Raw genomic sequence first — 15,001 nt, 5'->3', positions numbered from 1 at the left:
CTCCTCTCCCCTCCTCTCATTTTGTCCCCCTGCTCCTCCTCCCCTCTCCTCTCCTCTCCTTTGTCCCCCTGCTCCTCCTCTCATCTCATTTTGTCCCCCTGCTCCTCCTCTCCCCTCCTCTCCTTTTGTCCCCCTGCTCCTCCTCTCCTCTCATTTTGTCCCCCTGCTCCTCCTCTCCTCTCCTTTTGTCCCCCTGCTCCTCCTCTCCTCTCCTTTTGTCCCCCTGCTCCTCCTCTCCTCTCCTTTTGTCCCCCTGCTCCTCCTCTCTTCTCCTCTTGCCCCCTGCTCCTCCTCTCTTCTCCTCTTGTTCCCCTGCTCCTCATCTCCTCTCCTCTCCTCTCATATCCTCTCCGCTCATCTCATCTCCTCTCCTCTGCCCTACCCAATCCCTCTCCTCTCCTCTCTTCTACCCTACCCAATCCCTTTCCTCTTGTCTTGTCTCGTCTCTTCTCCTCTCCTTTCCCATCATCTACCCTTCACAATCCCTTTCCTCTCCTCTCCTCTACCCTACCAAACCCCTCTATTTTCTCTCTCTGTAGTACATACTGCACTCCATGTATTGAACAGTATGATAACTAGACTCTCTCTATCTATCTCTCGCTCTCTCTCTCTCTCTGTTCTGTATTTATTATTTTTGTTCTACTGTCATTATATTGTGAATGAATGAATGAATGAAAACTTTATTTAACAGATTGCAGAATGGGTACAATACAGTATGGCTCAATACACACAATTGTTAACGGGATGCAGACCTGAGAAAGACGTTTGTCTTGTTTACATCAGGGTCCCCCATTTTCAATTTATATAGACATTTATGACATACACAACATACATGACATTTATGGCATAGGGACATATAGGTATTTAGTATTGATACATTTGTGACATAAACGGTATTCAAATATACAGTACTGTTACCCATAGATCCTGACAGAGTATATACATATGATGGGGAGGGGACTGTACATTAGGAGGGGGTGGGTGGGTGGGAGAGAAATATACATACGGCGGGGAGGGAATATATACATGCGGTGGGGAGGAGACTGTCTATTAGGAGGTGGTGGGGGTTTTGGGCATTTACGGTGGCCAGTTTCGAATTGCAGCCTCCCGTAGGTGCTCTTTAAGAGCGGTTTTGAATGTGGGTAGGGATTCACATTCCTTTACAGCTTTGGGTAGGGCGTTCCACATTGATGTGGCATAATTGCGAAACGTGTTTAGTCCCTTGTTTGAGCCGAATCTGGGTTTAACATGATTTGTTGAGCTTCCTCTGGTGTAGTGGTTGTGGTATTCACTGACCTTTGGGAAGTATTTTGACATGTACATGGGTACCTTAGTCGTATAGTGTATCTTGTAGACCAGGCCCATTGCAAGTTGCTGTACTCTGTCGTCTACTCTAAGCCATCCTAGGTTGTCAAAGTGGGCAGGGGTGAGGTGGGTTCTGGGGGTAAGGTCAAGTAGTAGTCTGACCAGTTTGTTTTGTGATGTTTGTAATCTTGTTTTAAGCGCCTTTGAGGTGCTTTGGTACCATGAGGTGCACGCATAGTCGTAGTACCCTTGAATGAGTGCTCCTGCCAGAGTCTTCAGGGTATTCTTGTTTACCAGAGAGGAGATCCGGTACAAGAATCTAGTTCGCTGGTTGACTTTTTTTTATTACATTGGATGCCATTTTGTCACAGGAAAGATTTGCCTCTAGGATGGAACCCAGGTAGGTAATTTCGTCTTTCCTTGTGACAATATTGTCACCCACTGTAACTGAGAAGCCGTCGGTCTTGCTGAGTTTGTTATTTGAACCGAAGAGAATGGACTCTGTTTTGCCCATGTGTAATGATAGTTTGTTATCAGCGAGCCATATGCAGATTTTGTCTAGTTCCGAGCTGAGGGTTTTTTCAACCTGCAACTTGTTCTTGTCAGAGACCAGCAGGGCTGAGTCGTCCGCGAACAGGAACAAGTTGCAGTCACATTGTCATTATTGTTATTGTTATTATTATTGTCTGATGTTGTTCTGTTTATTCTTATTCTTATTATTGTATTATGTGTTGTCATGTATTGTTTTATCCATGTAAAAAAGAGAGAAAATTTAAAGAAATTGATAAAAAAAATGTTGAGTAAAATTATAATATAATCTGCATTTTTAGTGGGTGGTTGCCATGGTACTGTAACTAAGGACTTAGTTATGTGCATCCATAAATACAAACTTCTCTCTCTCTCTCTCTCTCTCTCTCTCTCTCTCTCTCTCTCTCTCTCTCTCTCTCAGAGAGTTCATCATAGACAATCTGTCAGTGGAGAGGAATCATTTGTTGGTGCGTGTCAGTGCTGTAGGAGGTCCCTCGGAGCGCAGGCTGCCTCCCAGAGCGCTGCAGGAGGTCAGTGGTGTTGTGCGCCCGCGTTCTTAGCGGCTTCATTTGGGAGAAATCGTTGGTGATTGCATTCATATCCTTTCTACAGACATCCTCAGATTTAAATAATAATAATAATAAATACGACAATATTTGTATCATTAAAAATTACGTTTTTAAGTTTATAGTCACGACTGAACGAGGCATTGTGATGTCCGGAAATAAATAAAAGCACTACACAAACACTGCAAATGACGGTGAATAAATAAAATAAAAAATAAAAAATAGATAAATATTAACTAAACTCAATCACGCGGATATAGGGATGGAATGTGGAATAGAATGGACACATCTACATCCTGCTCTCAGCACACCCCATTCCTTTCATGTAAGCTATATATTTAATAGGGCTGACCCCTATTAGTTGATTAGTCCACTAATCGGTCGAAAGGAGCCGTAGTCGACTGCCAACCTCTTAGTCGAAAAAGAAAATGTAATAAAAAAATAAAAATTTATAAAAAAAAAATATATATATATTTTTATATATATCATTCTTTCCAAAAGAAAAGAGGCCTAGAAGCGTGGTTAACGCTAATGGCATGCATACCAGAGGCTAACTGCCTACGAAAACAGGCACAGAGGCACTGAAAGAGGATTTCACCCATCTAATGAACACACTAGACTAGACAAATATCAAGATGTATCCATCAGTGGACCAATTGCATGCTTTTGCAGAGGACAAGAAGCCTTCAGTCGACTCCTTTAGACATTATGCACCCCCCACAGCCCAAATGGAATAAAAAAAAATATATATATATGTTATACTTTTTATTTTAAATTCTTTTAGTCGACTAACGGCAAATTTTGGCCAATCATAGTCGACTATCCAAATCCTTAGTCGGGGACAGCCCTAATATTTAATAATATATATTATAAATCTATAGTTTATTAGCAACGACGCACTAACGTACAAGTATGTTGTATTGTACTTGTGCTGTATAATGACAATACATTTGAAAATTGCTTTCGCACTACCTGTTGAATATTTTCACGTGGGTCCGCACAACCGAAGTGCAATGCTTAGCCTCTCCCTTCCATCATAAGGACTGTTTATGTAGTGCTATGATAATAATAATAATAATAATAATAATAATAATAATAATAATAATAATAATAATAATAATAATAATAATAATAATAATAATAATAATAATAATAATAATAATAATAATAATAATAATAATAATAATAATTGTAACTGAGGGGTACAATTCCCTGACTGTATTACTAGATATGATACTTACTACCACTACCTTTGTACTTTATATTCGGCCACCCAGTACTCGGCATAAATATATTATGATAAACACTCTCACGTAGATGAAACGGATCCAACACAAATGTACGAAGTCGAAGTATGCGTTTATTCCTACACAGCAATGGTGTGTAGAGCAAGCACTTAATCACTTAATTACATTTATGAATTGAAATAGTATGCACTTTTATGGCAAAGAGTATTCGTCGGTATATCAATAGAGAATGTCCAATCTCTGATGGCGCAGGCGGTAAATATACGACCTGGAATAGTTAAGGAATAACAGCAATGATACTTTAATGATTATAAGACTGGATACACTAAGGGGGGTAATCCGGTCGCTTGTAAGACAACAGGAGTAGGAGGGGGGGGGGGGGTAGAGTCTGGCTGCCTCGTCCGGCCAAGGGTATCCTGGGTGAACCCACAGTTGTGCAGCTCGGTGCGCCAGCGATCCTTGGACCACAGATGAAAGCAGGTGGACTCTCTGTGAGCCGGCTCTCTCCGGTCCACGGGGGAGAGACGTGAAGCGACCTCGTCTTGCAGAGCGCCTCCTCACCTTGCGTCCTCTCCAGGGGGGGGGGTTCCAACACACGGCAGTGTCGGGGGTCTTTATCCATGGAATAATCACTGTACACAAAGCATAATCCGTGCCTGGGAAGGCGGGCTGTCGTCGGTAGAATAATCCGGTATACAGGTCCACTCGCTCGTCGGCTCTGGGGCTCCTCAGATGCAGTCTCACATGGGGTCGACCATCCTGGATAAGCAGCCAGTTCTCTGCCCGAAACGATGGGGTACTGACTACGATAGTATTCTCACCGTACGAAGCACTATATATTAACAGACTATTATTAGCTTAATAGACTACGTCCAACTCGACGATATAGTGCCAAATATGACTATTCAAATATTAATATACACGATGTCTCAATACCGATGGTAGGCCGAACTTGGCCTTACTCCCACACGTGGCGTCGCGGGGAGGCTTTACGTCTGTCACTCTATTGGAGGGTAAGAAACTGGACTGAAAAGGGAAGTCCTACTTTAGTAGCGCAGTATATATACGCACTATGAACAAATAGTACCGTTAGTGGTGCGGTAGCCAGATTCCTACGCGGAACTAGGACTTGTTCGTACATGTTGAGCGGTACGTCTGAACTGGGTCTGGGGGGTATGGCAGCCTGGCACCAAGGTCTCGACCAATAGTAGAATGGAGACTATTATGGGATGTTCAGTAGGCTAGAATGGATATTCAATGCATATTGTACAAGGAATATACAAGGGATATCAGGGAATATTAGAAAATATACAAATACAATTAAATATATATATATAAATAAATATATATATTCGGTTTAATCTGGCCCTTCACAACAGCCACCCCCTGATTGGTCCCAGACCTAATCAGTTAAGCAGAGACAGATTAATCGCGTTGTCTATTTACACATAAGGGTTTGCTGTAGGGGTCAGTCAACTTCACAAAGTCATAGGGTTATAGGGTCATGGTCATCATCGATTGTGTCTGGGAGTCGGGGCAGTTCTATGAGCCTCGCCACGGGACGGGTGTAAGTGCGACCCTGGACAAGCACTTCAGCTGCTCGGACCTTGCCGTCGGCACCGGTGATCACTTTGCTTACGCGGCCGGCCGGCCACATAGCTCTGGGCAGTGATTGATCAATAATCATGACGACCGTTCCTTCTGTCAAATTGTCTCTCTCCTTTACCCACTTCTGGCGGGTCTGTAGAGACGGTAGGTAGTGTAGTAGGAAACTGCTCCAAAACTTGTCGGCTAATACTTGGCTGTACCTCCACATTCGTCGGCCGTTCGCTTCTTCAGGCCGGTACATTGTCTGGGGTAACGCGGGATCTAGCCGCCCCATCAGGAGTGTGTTGGGGGTAACTGGGTCGATATCCGCCACATCGCTGGAGACGTAGCCGAGGGGCTTAGAGTTCAATACTCCCTCAATCTCCGTGAGGACTGTCATTAGGACTTCTTCCGCCACAGTCTGGGCCCCAAGTACTGCGTACAGGGCTGTCTTTATGGAACGCACTTCCCGTTCCCAAGTACCACCGAAGTGGGGTGCGTTTGGGGGGTTGAATTGGAAGTCAATCTGTGCTGGAGCGAGGTGGGTCTTAAGTTCTGGGCCCATAGCTTGGAAGCTCTCTCTCAGCTCTCTTTCGCCGCCTTTGAAGTTTGTCCCATGATCGGACAATAGTGTAGACGGTCTTCCTTTCCGTGATGTGAATCTACGGAAGGCCATAAGGAATGAGTCTGTGCTCATGGTCGGGAGAAGCTCGATGTGTATCGCTCTGGTGGTCATGCATTTGAATACAATACCCCACCGCTTCTCGGTTCCTCTTCCTTTCTTTATGTGCAGCGGGCCAAAGCAGTCCATACCCGTTGAGTGGAATGGCTTGTCACCGATTCGGAGGCGACATGGAGTAAGGTCAGCCATCCTTGGTATGCTGGGCTGCGCGCGCCACTTGCGGCAGTCTAGACATGTTCGCTGGAAGCGTCGTACCGCCTCTCTTCCTTGTAGGATCCAGTAACGACGTCTGATTTCCGCGAAGACTCTTTCTGCTCCTGCGTGATGTACATCCTCATCGTATTTCTTTATAATCAGCTCTGTGACCTTGTGTCGGCTGTTCAATACGATCGGGTATTTAATGTCATCCGGTAGATTGGGGGCTCTGCGTAGGCGACCACCCACTCTGATGAGGGTATGAGCGTCGCTCTCGGGGGCCAGATGAATTAATCTGCTGTCGGATGGGACGGGCTTTCCTCCCTGTAGACAGGCCAATTCATCGGGGAACGAGTCTCTCTGGGCTCGCTGCAGTAGAAGCAATTCTGCTTCCTCGTAGTTAGCTGCTGACATTTCAGCGGGGGACTTACACTCCGGGTGGTGCCGCAGGAATGTCCTTTGTTGTGCACTCTCTATGGTAGTGCAATCATCTATGTTGGGGTCTGCGGAGATAACAGTGCTCAATCCACAGAACACAGGCTTCTTATTCTCAGCCTCCTCCTGACTGGCTTCCCTCGGGATAGGCGTGGGCCACTCTCCTTCCGGGAGCTTTAGGAATGCTGGGCCGTCACTGTAGACATTGCGACGGGTGAGGTCATCTAGGGGCATTCCCCGGGTGATGACGTCAGCTGGGTTCTGTTTTGTATCAACGTAGCGCCACTCTGTTTCTCCGGTTAACTCTTCGGTTAAGTCTTGAATCTCGGTGACTCTGACTCCCACGAAGACTTTGTACTTGCATGAGTCCGATTTGATCCAGGCGAGTACTGTCGTGGAATCTGACCACAGGATTGTTCTAGACACCGGTATGGTGAGCTCACGTTGGATGAGCGTGGCTAGGTGCGCTCCGGCTAGGGCTGCGCAGAGCTCTAGGCGTGGGATAGATTGTTGCTTGCGTGGGGCTATTCTCGAGCGGGCGAGGACAAATGCTGTGTAGATCTCTCCCCCCTCTTCTTGGGCCCGCAAGTAGGCTACTGATCCGTATGCGACCTCTGAGGCGTCACTGAGGACGTGTAAGTCCATTTTACATGTCTCTGGCCTCACCGTGGGTGGGAAGTAGCTTCGGCGCATATTAACGCCTGGGAGTGAGTGGAGCTCCATCTCCCACTCTCTCCAGGTGGATGCAAGGTGTGCGGGAATGGGGTCGTCCCAGCCCTGGTCCTTGTCCCACAATGCTCGTACAATCATTTTTGCCCTGGTGGTGTACGGTAGAATACATCCTAGCGGGTCATATTGTCGGGCGAGTGTTGTGTACACACTCCGTCTGGTGGTCGGCGCCGCCGCCGGCCTTCCCTGCTCCGTAGTCAGGGGCTTGTGTCTGTAGTGAAGCGAATCTGTTTTGAATCGCCACACCAATCCCAGGGTCATCTCCTGGGCTTCTCCCGGGATTGTAGCCATCCAGGTCTCGCTGCTGGCTGCCTTGTCCTCGGAGGAGAGGCTGCGCAGTACTTGCGGATCGCTGCTGGCCCACTGCCTGAGATCAAAGCCGCCTTTGATCAATGAGGCGCGGAGTTTAATCAGGAGAGCCTCGGCTTCTTCCTGGGTTGAAAGGCTTTGTAGACAGTTGTCTACGTAGAAGCTGTTCTTTACGCTGTGTCGGACCTCTTCGTCCGCTGCTGGGTCCTCTGCTACATGTTTCTGTAGTGCAAATGTAGCACAGCAGGGGCTGCACGTCGTTCCGAAGGGGAGGACTTCCCATTGGTAGATGGCTGGGTGCTCATCTCCTGGCTTCTCTCTCCATAGGAACCGTAACAGGGGCTTGTCCTCCTCTACTAATCTCACCTGCAGGAACATTCCTTTAATGTCCCCGCTGATGGCCACCTTTTCCTGGCGGAAGCGGAGTAGAACGCCGAGTAGGGAGGGGCCGAGTGTGGGACCGGGCAGTAACTCTTTATTCAGATTTTGGGATCCGATCTGGTAGCTGCAGTTAAATACTATGCAGTCTTTACCGTTGTGATGGACCTTGTGGTGAGGCACGTACCACGATTCAGTGGTCTGGTCAGCCTCTTTAATGTCCATCTTTGTGACGTGTCCCGCTGTGATGAGCTTCTCAATCTCAGCGCGGTATACACTCTCTTGGGCGGGGTTCTTGGCTAAGCGCCGCTCCGTGTTCAGCAGGTACCGTTCTGTGGCGTCTGTCTTGGCGTGGAAAGTAGGCATTCCTTCTCGCCGCAGGAGTGGCGTGGCGTATCTCAACACGCCGTTGACCGGGACTCTCTTGGTCCCTGTCTCGAGGAGGTGAATGGCGTAAATGTCATCTTTAGAGCGAATGTCTTTCTTTCCGTTCTTAAAGGGCATTTGTTCCAAGGTCCATAGCCGCTCTACGTGTTGCAGGAGTGCGGTTTCTCCCTCTGTGACTCGGGAGTGGAGACATCTAGTGGCTGTACTTCGGTTGAGAGATTTGGCGAGCGGGCCTTGGAGAGTCCATCCCAAACGGGTCTCGACTGCTGCAGGACAGCCTCGGGGTCCGGTATGAACCCGGTCTATCGGGACAATGAGGTCTGCATGGTCGGAGCCTATCAACAGGGTCGGCATAGCATTGTCTATGAGAGGGATCGGTAACTTGCGCAGATGTGCATATTTCTCCATCAGCTTGGCGACGGGGTATGTGTACCGCGACAGTCCTATTTCTTGGCTGGTGAAAGCGTCTGTAATCTGGTACCGTCGCTCAGGCTGGCCGCTTGCTGCGATAGAGAATGAGACATTCTCGCCCTTTATCGTCTTCAAATCTCGTCTTATTGTCCGAATTGTCATTTGGGTTTCGCTTCCCCGCAGCCCTAGCTGGGCCGCAGCGGAGGCGAGCAGAAGGGTCTTCTCTGACCCGTCATCGAGGACGGCGTAAGTGTCCAGGACTTTATTCTGGTAGCTTAGTGTCACACGCACTACTTTTAGGAGTACTCGGGCTCCACTGCTGCTGGCGGGATCGATGTACATGACGCTCGCTTTGCTGCTGGATGGTGCGGGTGAAGGGCGCCGTCTGTTACTGTCGTGAAGTATGTCCAGATGGGCTCCATCGCACTTGGTGCACCTTTTCTTTAAGCGGCATTCGGCTGCCATGTGTGAGCGCGCACAGCGAAAACAGCGCTTGTTGGACTTTATCCATTGACTTGCTTCCTCCGCGTTCAGCTTGGGGAAGGAGTCACATTGCGCTAGCCAGTGTTCTTTCTCACAGTAGGGGCACACTATCTTCCACTTCTCCGTTCTGGAGGGGGTACTGTGGCTCCTGCTGCTCGGTACTGACTCCGATTGGTGCATCACAGTCACCGATCTTCTTCCATCATTTAGTCGTCTGGTTCCTTCTCTGGAGCCAGGGGTGCTCCGTCCGAATGTATCTAGCCGTAGGCTGCTGACTTCTCTCGCCAGGAAGTCTGCTAGATCGAGGAGGTTCGGTTCGGGGCCATTCGGGTCTCGGTGGTCTCTCTGCCGCCTAAAACGCTCCTGTCGAGCGGGCGGCAGCTTCTCCAAGATCCTTTCCACATTTGAGTTGGCGTAAAGTTCATGCCTCCCCTTCTCTCTCTGCGCTCCCAACATCCCTACCAGGGACTGCACTCTGATGGACAGGTCGTCCAGTGCTCGATTGTCTATTGCTGGGGGTAAGCGGTCGATGTGTCGGATCTCCTGGATCACGTAATCCCATATGCGCCCATACCTCTGGTCCAATGCTACCAGCGCTGCTGTGTATGGGGTGGTGGAAGTCGCGTAGGCGAGCGCTATATTATGTGCGCGGGGTACCTTTAAGTGCTTCAGTAGGATGGCGTATTTATGGCGTTCATCCAATACCTCCACCAACATGGTCTCCAGACACATGCGGAGTTCTGTATACTGGGCCCGGTTCTCTTGGGTGAAGTCGGGTACCATAGGCGTGCCAATGTATGACGCTGACTGTGGATACATCGGCGAGCGTTGGGGGAGAGGCCTCCTAGGCGAGTCTCCTCCCGCTCCTTGGTATGGGCTGGTACCGGCAGTGTACCATGGCCCGCTTGTCCAGGTGCTGTTCCTCGGTGCGGGTCGTGCGTCGTGCTCACCCGTGTATAGAGTCGGGGGTCTGTAGCGCAGCTCCGCGGGAGTATAGCCTGGGCTGTACCGGACCTCCTGGTCCGGTAGAGTACTGTGCTGTCGTCGGGCGTGGTTCTCCTCCTCTTCCTCTTCGTCTTCAGTTAGGTCATCCAGTGCTTGTAGTCTCTGGTTTAGCCTCTCCACAGGATATGCTGCTCCTTCCCGGTTGCTAGGTCTCGCTTGGACCGGTGGGGGGAGGTGGTCTGTGGGGGGTATAGACCTCGTCTGTTGGTCAAGTTCAGGGTTGTTTACTCGGCTAGGGGATGCCGCCCTGGAAGTGTGTCTAGACGAGTTCCTGGAGCCTCTGGCGGAGGGAGAGGGTGTTGTCCGTCTGATCAGCTGTTCTATTAGTTGCGCTTGCTGTCTGTCGCGCTCTGCGTCCCGTAGAGCACCAGCAGCTGCTCGCTGGCTGTCTGCTCGGTCTCGGGCCACATTCTCTTCCATCTGAATGCGTCTTATTTCTAGACGTATATGCTCTTCTTCGCTCCGCTGCTGGATCTGCAGTCGGTCGCGTTCAGCAGCGGCGTTCAGGCTGATGAGGAAGGCCTGCTGTAGGGTCCTCTCTGCCTCGCTGGGAGAAGGCGGTTGTATAGGGGAGCCTTCCCTCGGGGTACTCCTTGCGGAGCCTTGGAGCTCTATCTCCACGGTGCTCTCCCCGTCTTCTTCCGTGCCGAGTTCTCTCTCGGTAGCGTTGTATTCCTCCCGGGACTCATCGGGGACTACTTCTTCAGTACTGGCGGGGTGTGAAGTCATGTCTGGTTCCCACTGGTCCCCACCGTGAACTTGGTCAGTTACATTAGAACCCGTAGGGGCCTCTATGGTCGGGGTAGTCTGGGCGTTGGGGTTAGACATACTTTTACTTTCTAGTTTTACCGCGTTTACTGTTAGTAGAAGACTAGGTTGTTGACTGACAGCGTAAGCCTCTAAGTACTGAGGAGCCGTCGTTCGCGCTGCGGGCGTTGGTTAGGAGGATCGTTTCGTGGAGTGTTCATCATAGGCCATTTCAATATTAATAACACTATATTAATATTACACTAATTACCCTCCGGCTCGAAGGACCAATTGTAACTGAGGGGTACAATTCCCTGACTGTATTACTAGATATGATACTTACTACCACTACCTTTGTACTTTATATTCGGCCACCCAGTACTCGGCATAAATATATTATGATAAACACTCTCACGTAGATGAAACGGATCCAACACAAATGTACGAAGTCGAAGTATGCGTTTATTCCTACACAGCAATGGTGTGTAGAGCAAGCACTTAATCACTTAATTACATTTATGAATTGAAATAGTATGCACTTTTATGGCAAAGAGTATTCGTCGGTATATCAATAGAGAATGTCCAATCTCTGATGGCGCAGGCAGTAAATATACGACCTGGAATAGTTAAGGAATAACAGCAATGATACTTTAATGATTATAAGACTGGATACACTAAGGGGGGTAATCCGGTCGCTTGTAAGACAACAGGAGTAGGAGGGGGGGGGGTAGAGTCTGGCTGCCTCGTCCGGCCAAGGGTATCCTGGGTGAACCCACAGTTGTGCAGCTCGGTGCGCCAGCGATCCTTGGACCACAGATGAAAGCAGGTGGACTCTCTGTGAGCCGGCTCTCTCCGGTCCACGGGGGAGAGACGTGAAGCGACCTCGTCTTGCAGAGCGCCTCCTCACCTTGCGTCCTCTCCGGGGGGGGGGTTCCAACACACGGCAGTGTCGGGGGTCTTTATCCATGGAATAATCACTGTACACAAAGCATAATCCGTGCCTGGGAAGGCGGGCTGTCGTCGGTAGAATAATCCGGTATACAGGTCCACTCGCTCGTCGGCTCTGGGGCTCCTCAGATGCAGTCTCACATGGGGTCGACCATCCTGGATAAGCAGCCAGTTCTCTGCCCGAAACGATGGGGTACTGACTACGATAGTATTCTCACCGTACGAAGCACTATATATTAACAGACTATTATTAGCTTAATAGACTACGTCCAACTCGACGATATAGTGCCAAATATGACTATTCAAATATTAATATACACGATGTCTCAATACCGATGGTAGGCCGAACTTGGCCTTACTCCCACACGTGGCGTCGCGGGGAGGCTTTACGTCTGTCACTCTATTGGAGGGTAAGAAACTGGACTGAAAAGGGAAGTCCTACTTTAGTAGCGCAGTATATATACGCACTATGAACAAATAGTACCGTTAGTGGTGCGGTAGCCAGATTCCTACGCGGAACTAGGACTTGTTCGTACATGTTGAGCGGTACGTCTGAACTGGGTCTGGGGGGTATGGCAGCCTGGCACCAAGGTCTCGACCAATAGTAGAATGGAGACTATTATGGGATGTTCAGTAGGCTAGAATGGATATTCAATGCATATTGTACAAGGAATATACAAGGGATATCAGGGAATATTAGAAAATATACAAATACAATTAAATATATATATATAAATAAATATATATATTCGGTTTAATCTGGCCCTTCACAACAATAATAATAATAATAATAATAATAATAATAATAATAATAATAATAATGCATAATAATGCAGGACCTCTTTAGGGGGGTCTTTATTCGGCCTGCAGAACTTCCACAACTGACTACCGTAGGACTGAAACCTACAGTATGATGGGAATAGTCATTCTTATACATCATTCTCATACAATATTATAATATTGGACTAACTTCTAGTGAATTAAATAATAGTAATCGTAAAATGAATTTATTGATGACCCCCTGGAACCTGAGAGTCAACTGTGTGTCTCTCCCAGGGAGCGGATCCTTACCCCTGGGGCATGTTCTCCAGCGAGCCACTACCTCACTGCTACACCATGGAGGCCCCAGAGACTCAACACACCAGCCAGGGTGAGGAGAAAATATCACAACCACAAACATTCCATTTCACCAGAGAGTGAGTATTTCACAAAGCAGGATTAGCAAGTAATAATTAATGAATAACTAATTGCATTTATATAGCGCTTTTGTAGACACTCGAAGCGCTTTACAATGTAGGGTGGAAATGGCCTCCTTCACCACCACTGGTAGCACCCAACCTTGGGCTACGCAGGCTCAATGGCTACCATACACTGGCACCAGGCACACATCACACTACACAATGGCTGAACGGCTCAGGAGACAGGGATTGATGTCAGTTAATTAAGGGGAAGGGATGATTAGGTGGCCTTGATGTCAGAGACCTGATTGGGAATTTGGCCAGGAACGTTGGGGAACCCCCTACTCTTTACGATAGGCGTCGTCCTGGGTTCTTTAACGACCGAATTCAGTCAGGTAAGACAGAAGCCCCCCCCCCCCCCCCCCCCCCCCCCCCCTTGGCTATTGGACTCATTCTCAAGGCGTGTTTTCCCACACACTATGGTGCTGTACTAATCCACCACAGGACAAAAGGTACATAATGTACGTCATGTTATAGTCATATTTACGTGTTTTATCGGCAAAAGTCCAAAACAAACACCACAACCAGGAATTGATCCAACAATCATTGCAGTCATGGGCGAGTGCTCTCACCACTATCTAACTATGATTATAGTCAGAGTTATGGTTAGTTTTAAAGTTAGGGTTAAGGCTAAGGTAGGGGCGGTCGGGTGGCGTAGCGGAGATTGCGCTCGTCACCAATGCAAGAGGCTGCGGTCTCGACTCCCGGAGTCAGCATTGCCCTGCGGCTTGGGCCGGTTGTCATACTAACTCGTTTGGCTGAGTTAGGGGGAGGGAAGTCGTGGGTGGTAATCTGGCGTTGTACAGGTCAGGTCTGGGCGCCTGCTCAGCGAAAGGCAGGAAATGGTGAAGGCAGCGTGACCTCCCACACGTTACGCTTCATCAATGAGAGTCCTCGCTGCCAGGTGAAAAAAGAACCACTGGCTGTCTCCACATGTGTCGGAGAAAGCATGTGGTGGACTTCAGGGTTCCCTTGTACCGACCAGTAGGAGGAACATGTGCACAACAACCAGGTAGGGGAGGGGGGGAATTGGCATAAACGACTAAAATTAAATAAATAAAAAATAAAATAAAAAAAGGCTAAGGTTAGGGTTAAGGTAAAAAAAAGAATTATATATATGTAATATTATGTACTTATTTGTAATATGTTACATTATCGATACAATATCTACATTACGTACCTTTTTTCCCTGCTGTCGATTATTACTTACCGGTAATTTACATATTTTAAGCCACCTGTTATTTGATAGTGACCAAGATGTCTGCGATTGTGGAATACTATGGATATGTACAGTACCACTTTTTTATCTTTCACGGTTTTGTCTTTGAATAGATTCTGAAATCAGTGTGTTTCTGGCATCGTCTGAAGACTCGGAGAGAGAGGACAGCTGGATGGACGTCTGCCGGAGACAGTACTGCAAAGCCATGACCACTGAGCCCAACGTCCTCACTGGACCTGGTGAGTCAGACACATCAAACAGTCATCATACCACATTGTCCCTTTCTATACTGTAGCTGATCGGCTGTCAAAGAGAGAGATGAGAGGGAGGGAGGGAGGGACACAGACAGACAGACAGACAGACAGACTGACTGACTGACTGACTGACTGACTACATCTAAAACACAAAAGTACACAAAAAAATACATACATAGTACATACATATAGTTAAGCATTACATCACGCGCAGGAGTGTGTTATAGGAATTAGATCATGCCTAGGGGTGGTCGTTAGGCCCGACGTGCAGCGGAGGGTCGTTAGACCCCCTAGGCATGATCTAATTCCTATAACACACGACTACAAGTGGTGTAATGTCTTTTATAC

At 48.2% G+C, this 15,001-nt stretch overlaps 1 protein-coding gene across 1 annotated transcript in view; it reads left to right on the top strand.

Annotated features, from left to right (window-relative positions):
* The window catches only part of tbc1d32 (TBC1 domain family, member 32), a 267,311-nt gene that overhangs the window by 88,169 nt on the left and 164,141 nt on the right, over positions 1–15,001 (top strand). Inside the window, exons 25-27 of the mRNA XM_084314169.1 lie at positions 2,255–2,363; positions 12,999–13,092; positions 14,513–14,638. Of these exons, the coding sequence (XP_084170295.1) occupies positions 2,255–2,363; positions 12,999–13,092; positions 14,513–14,638 (329 nt within the window). The remainder of the gene's footprint in view (positions 1–2,254; positions 2,364–12,998; positions 13,093–14,512; positions 14,639–15,001) is intronic.

Source organism: Notolepis coatsorum (genome assembly GCF_963971535.1).
Source record: "Notolepis coatsorum genome assembly, chromosome: 5".
NCBI lineage: Eukaryota > Metazoa > Chordata > Actinopteri > Aulopiformes > Paralepididae > Notolepis > Notolepis coatsorum.
Note: the sequence above shows the minus strand (reverse complement) of the source record. Positions and strands in the feature narration are given on the sequence as shown.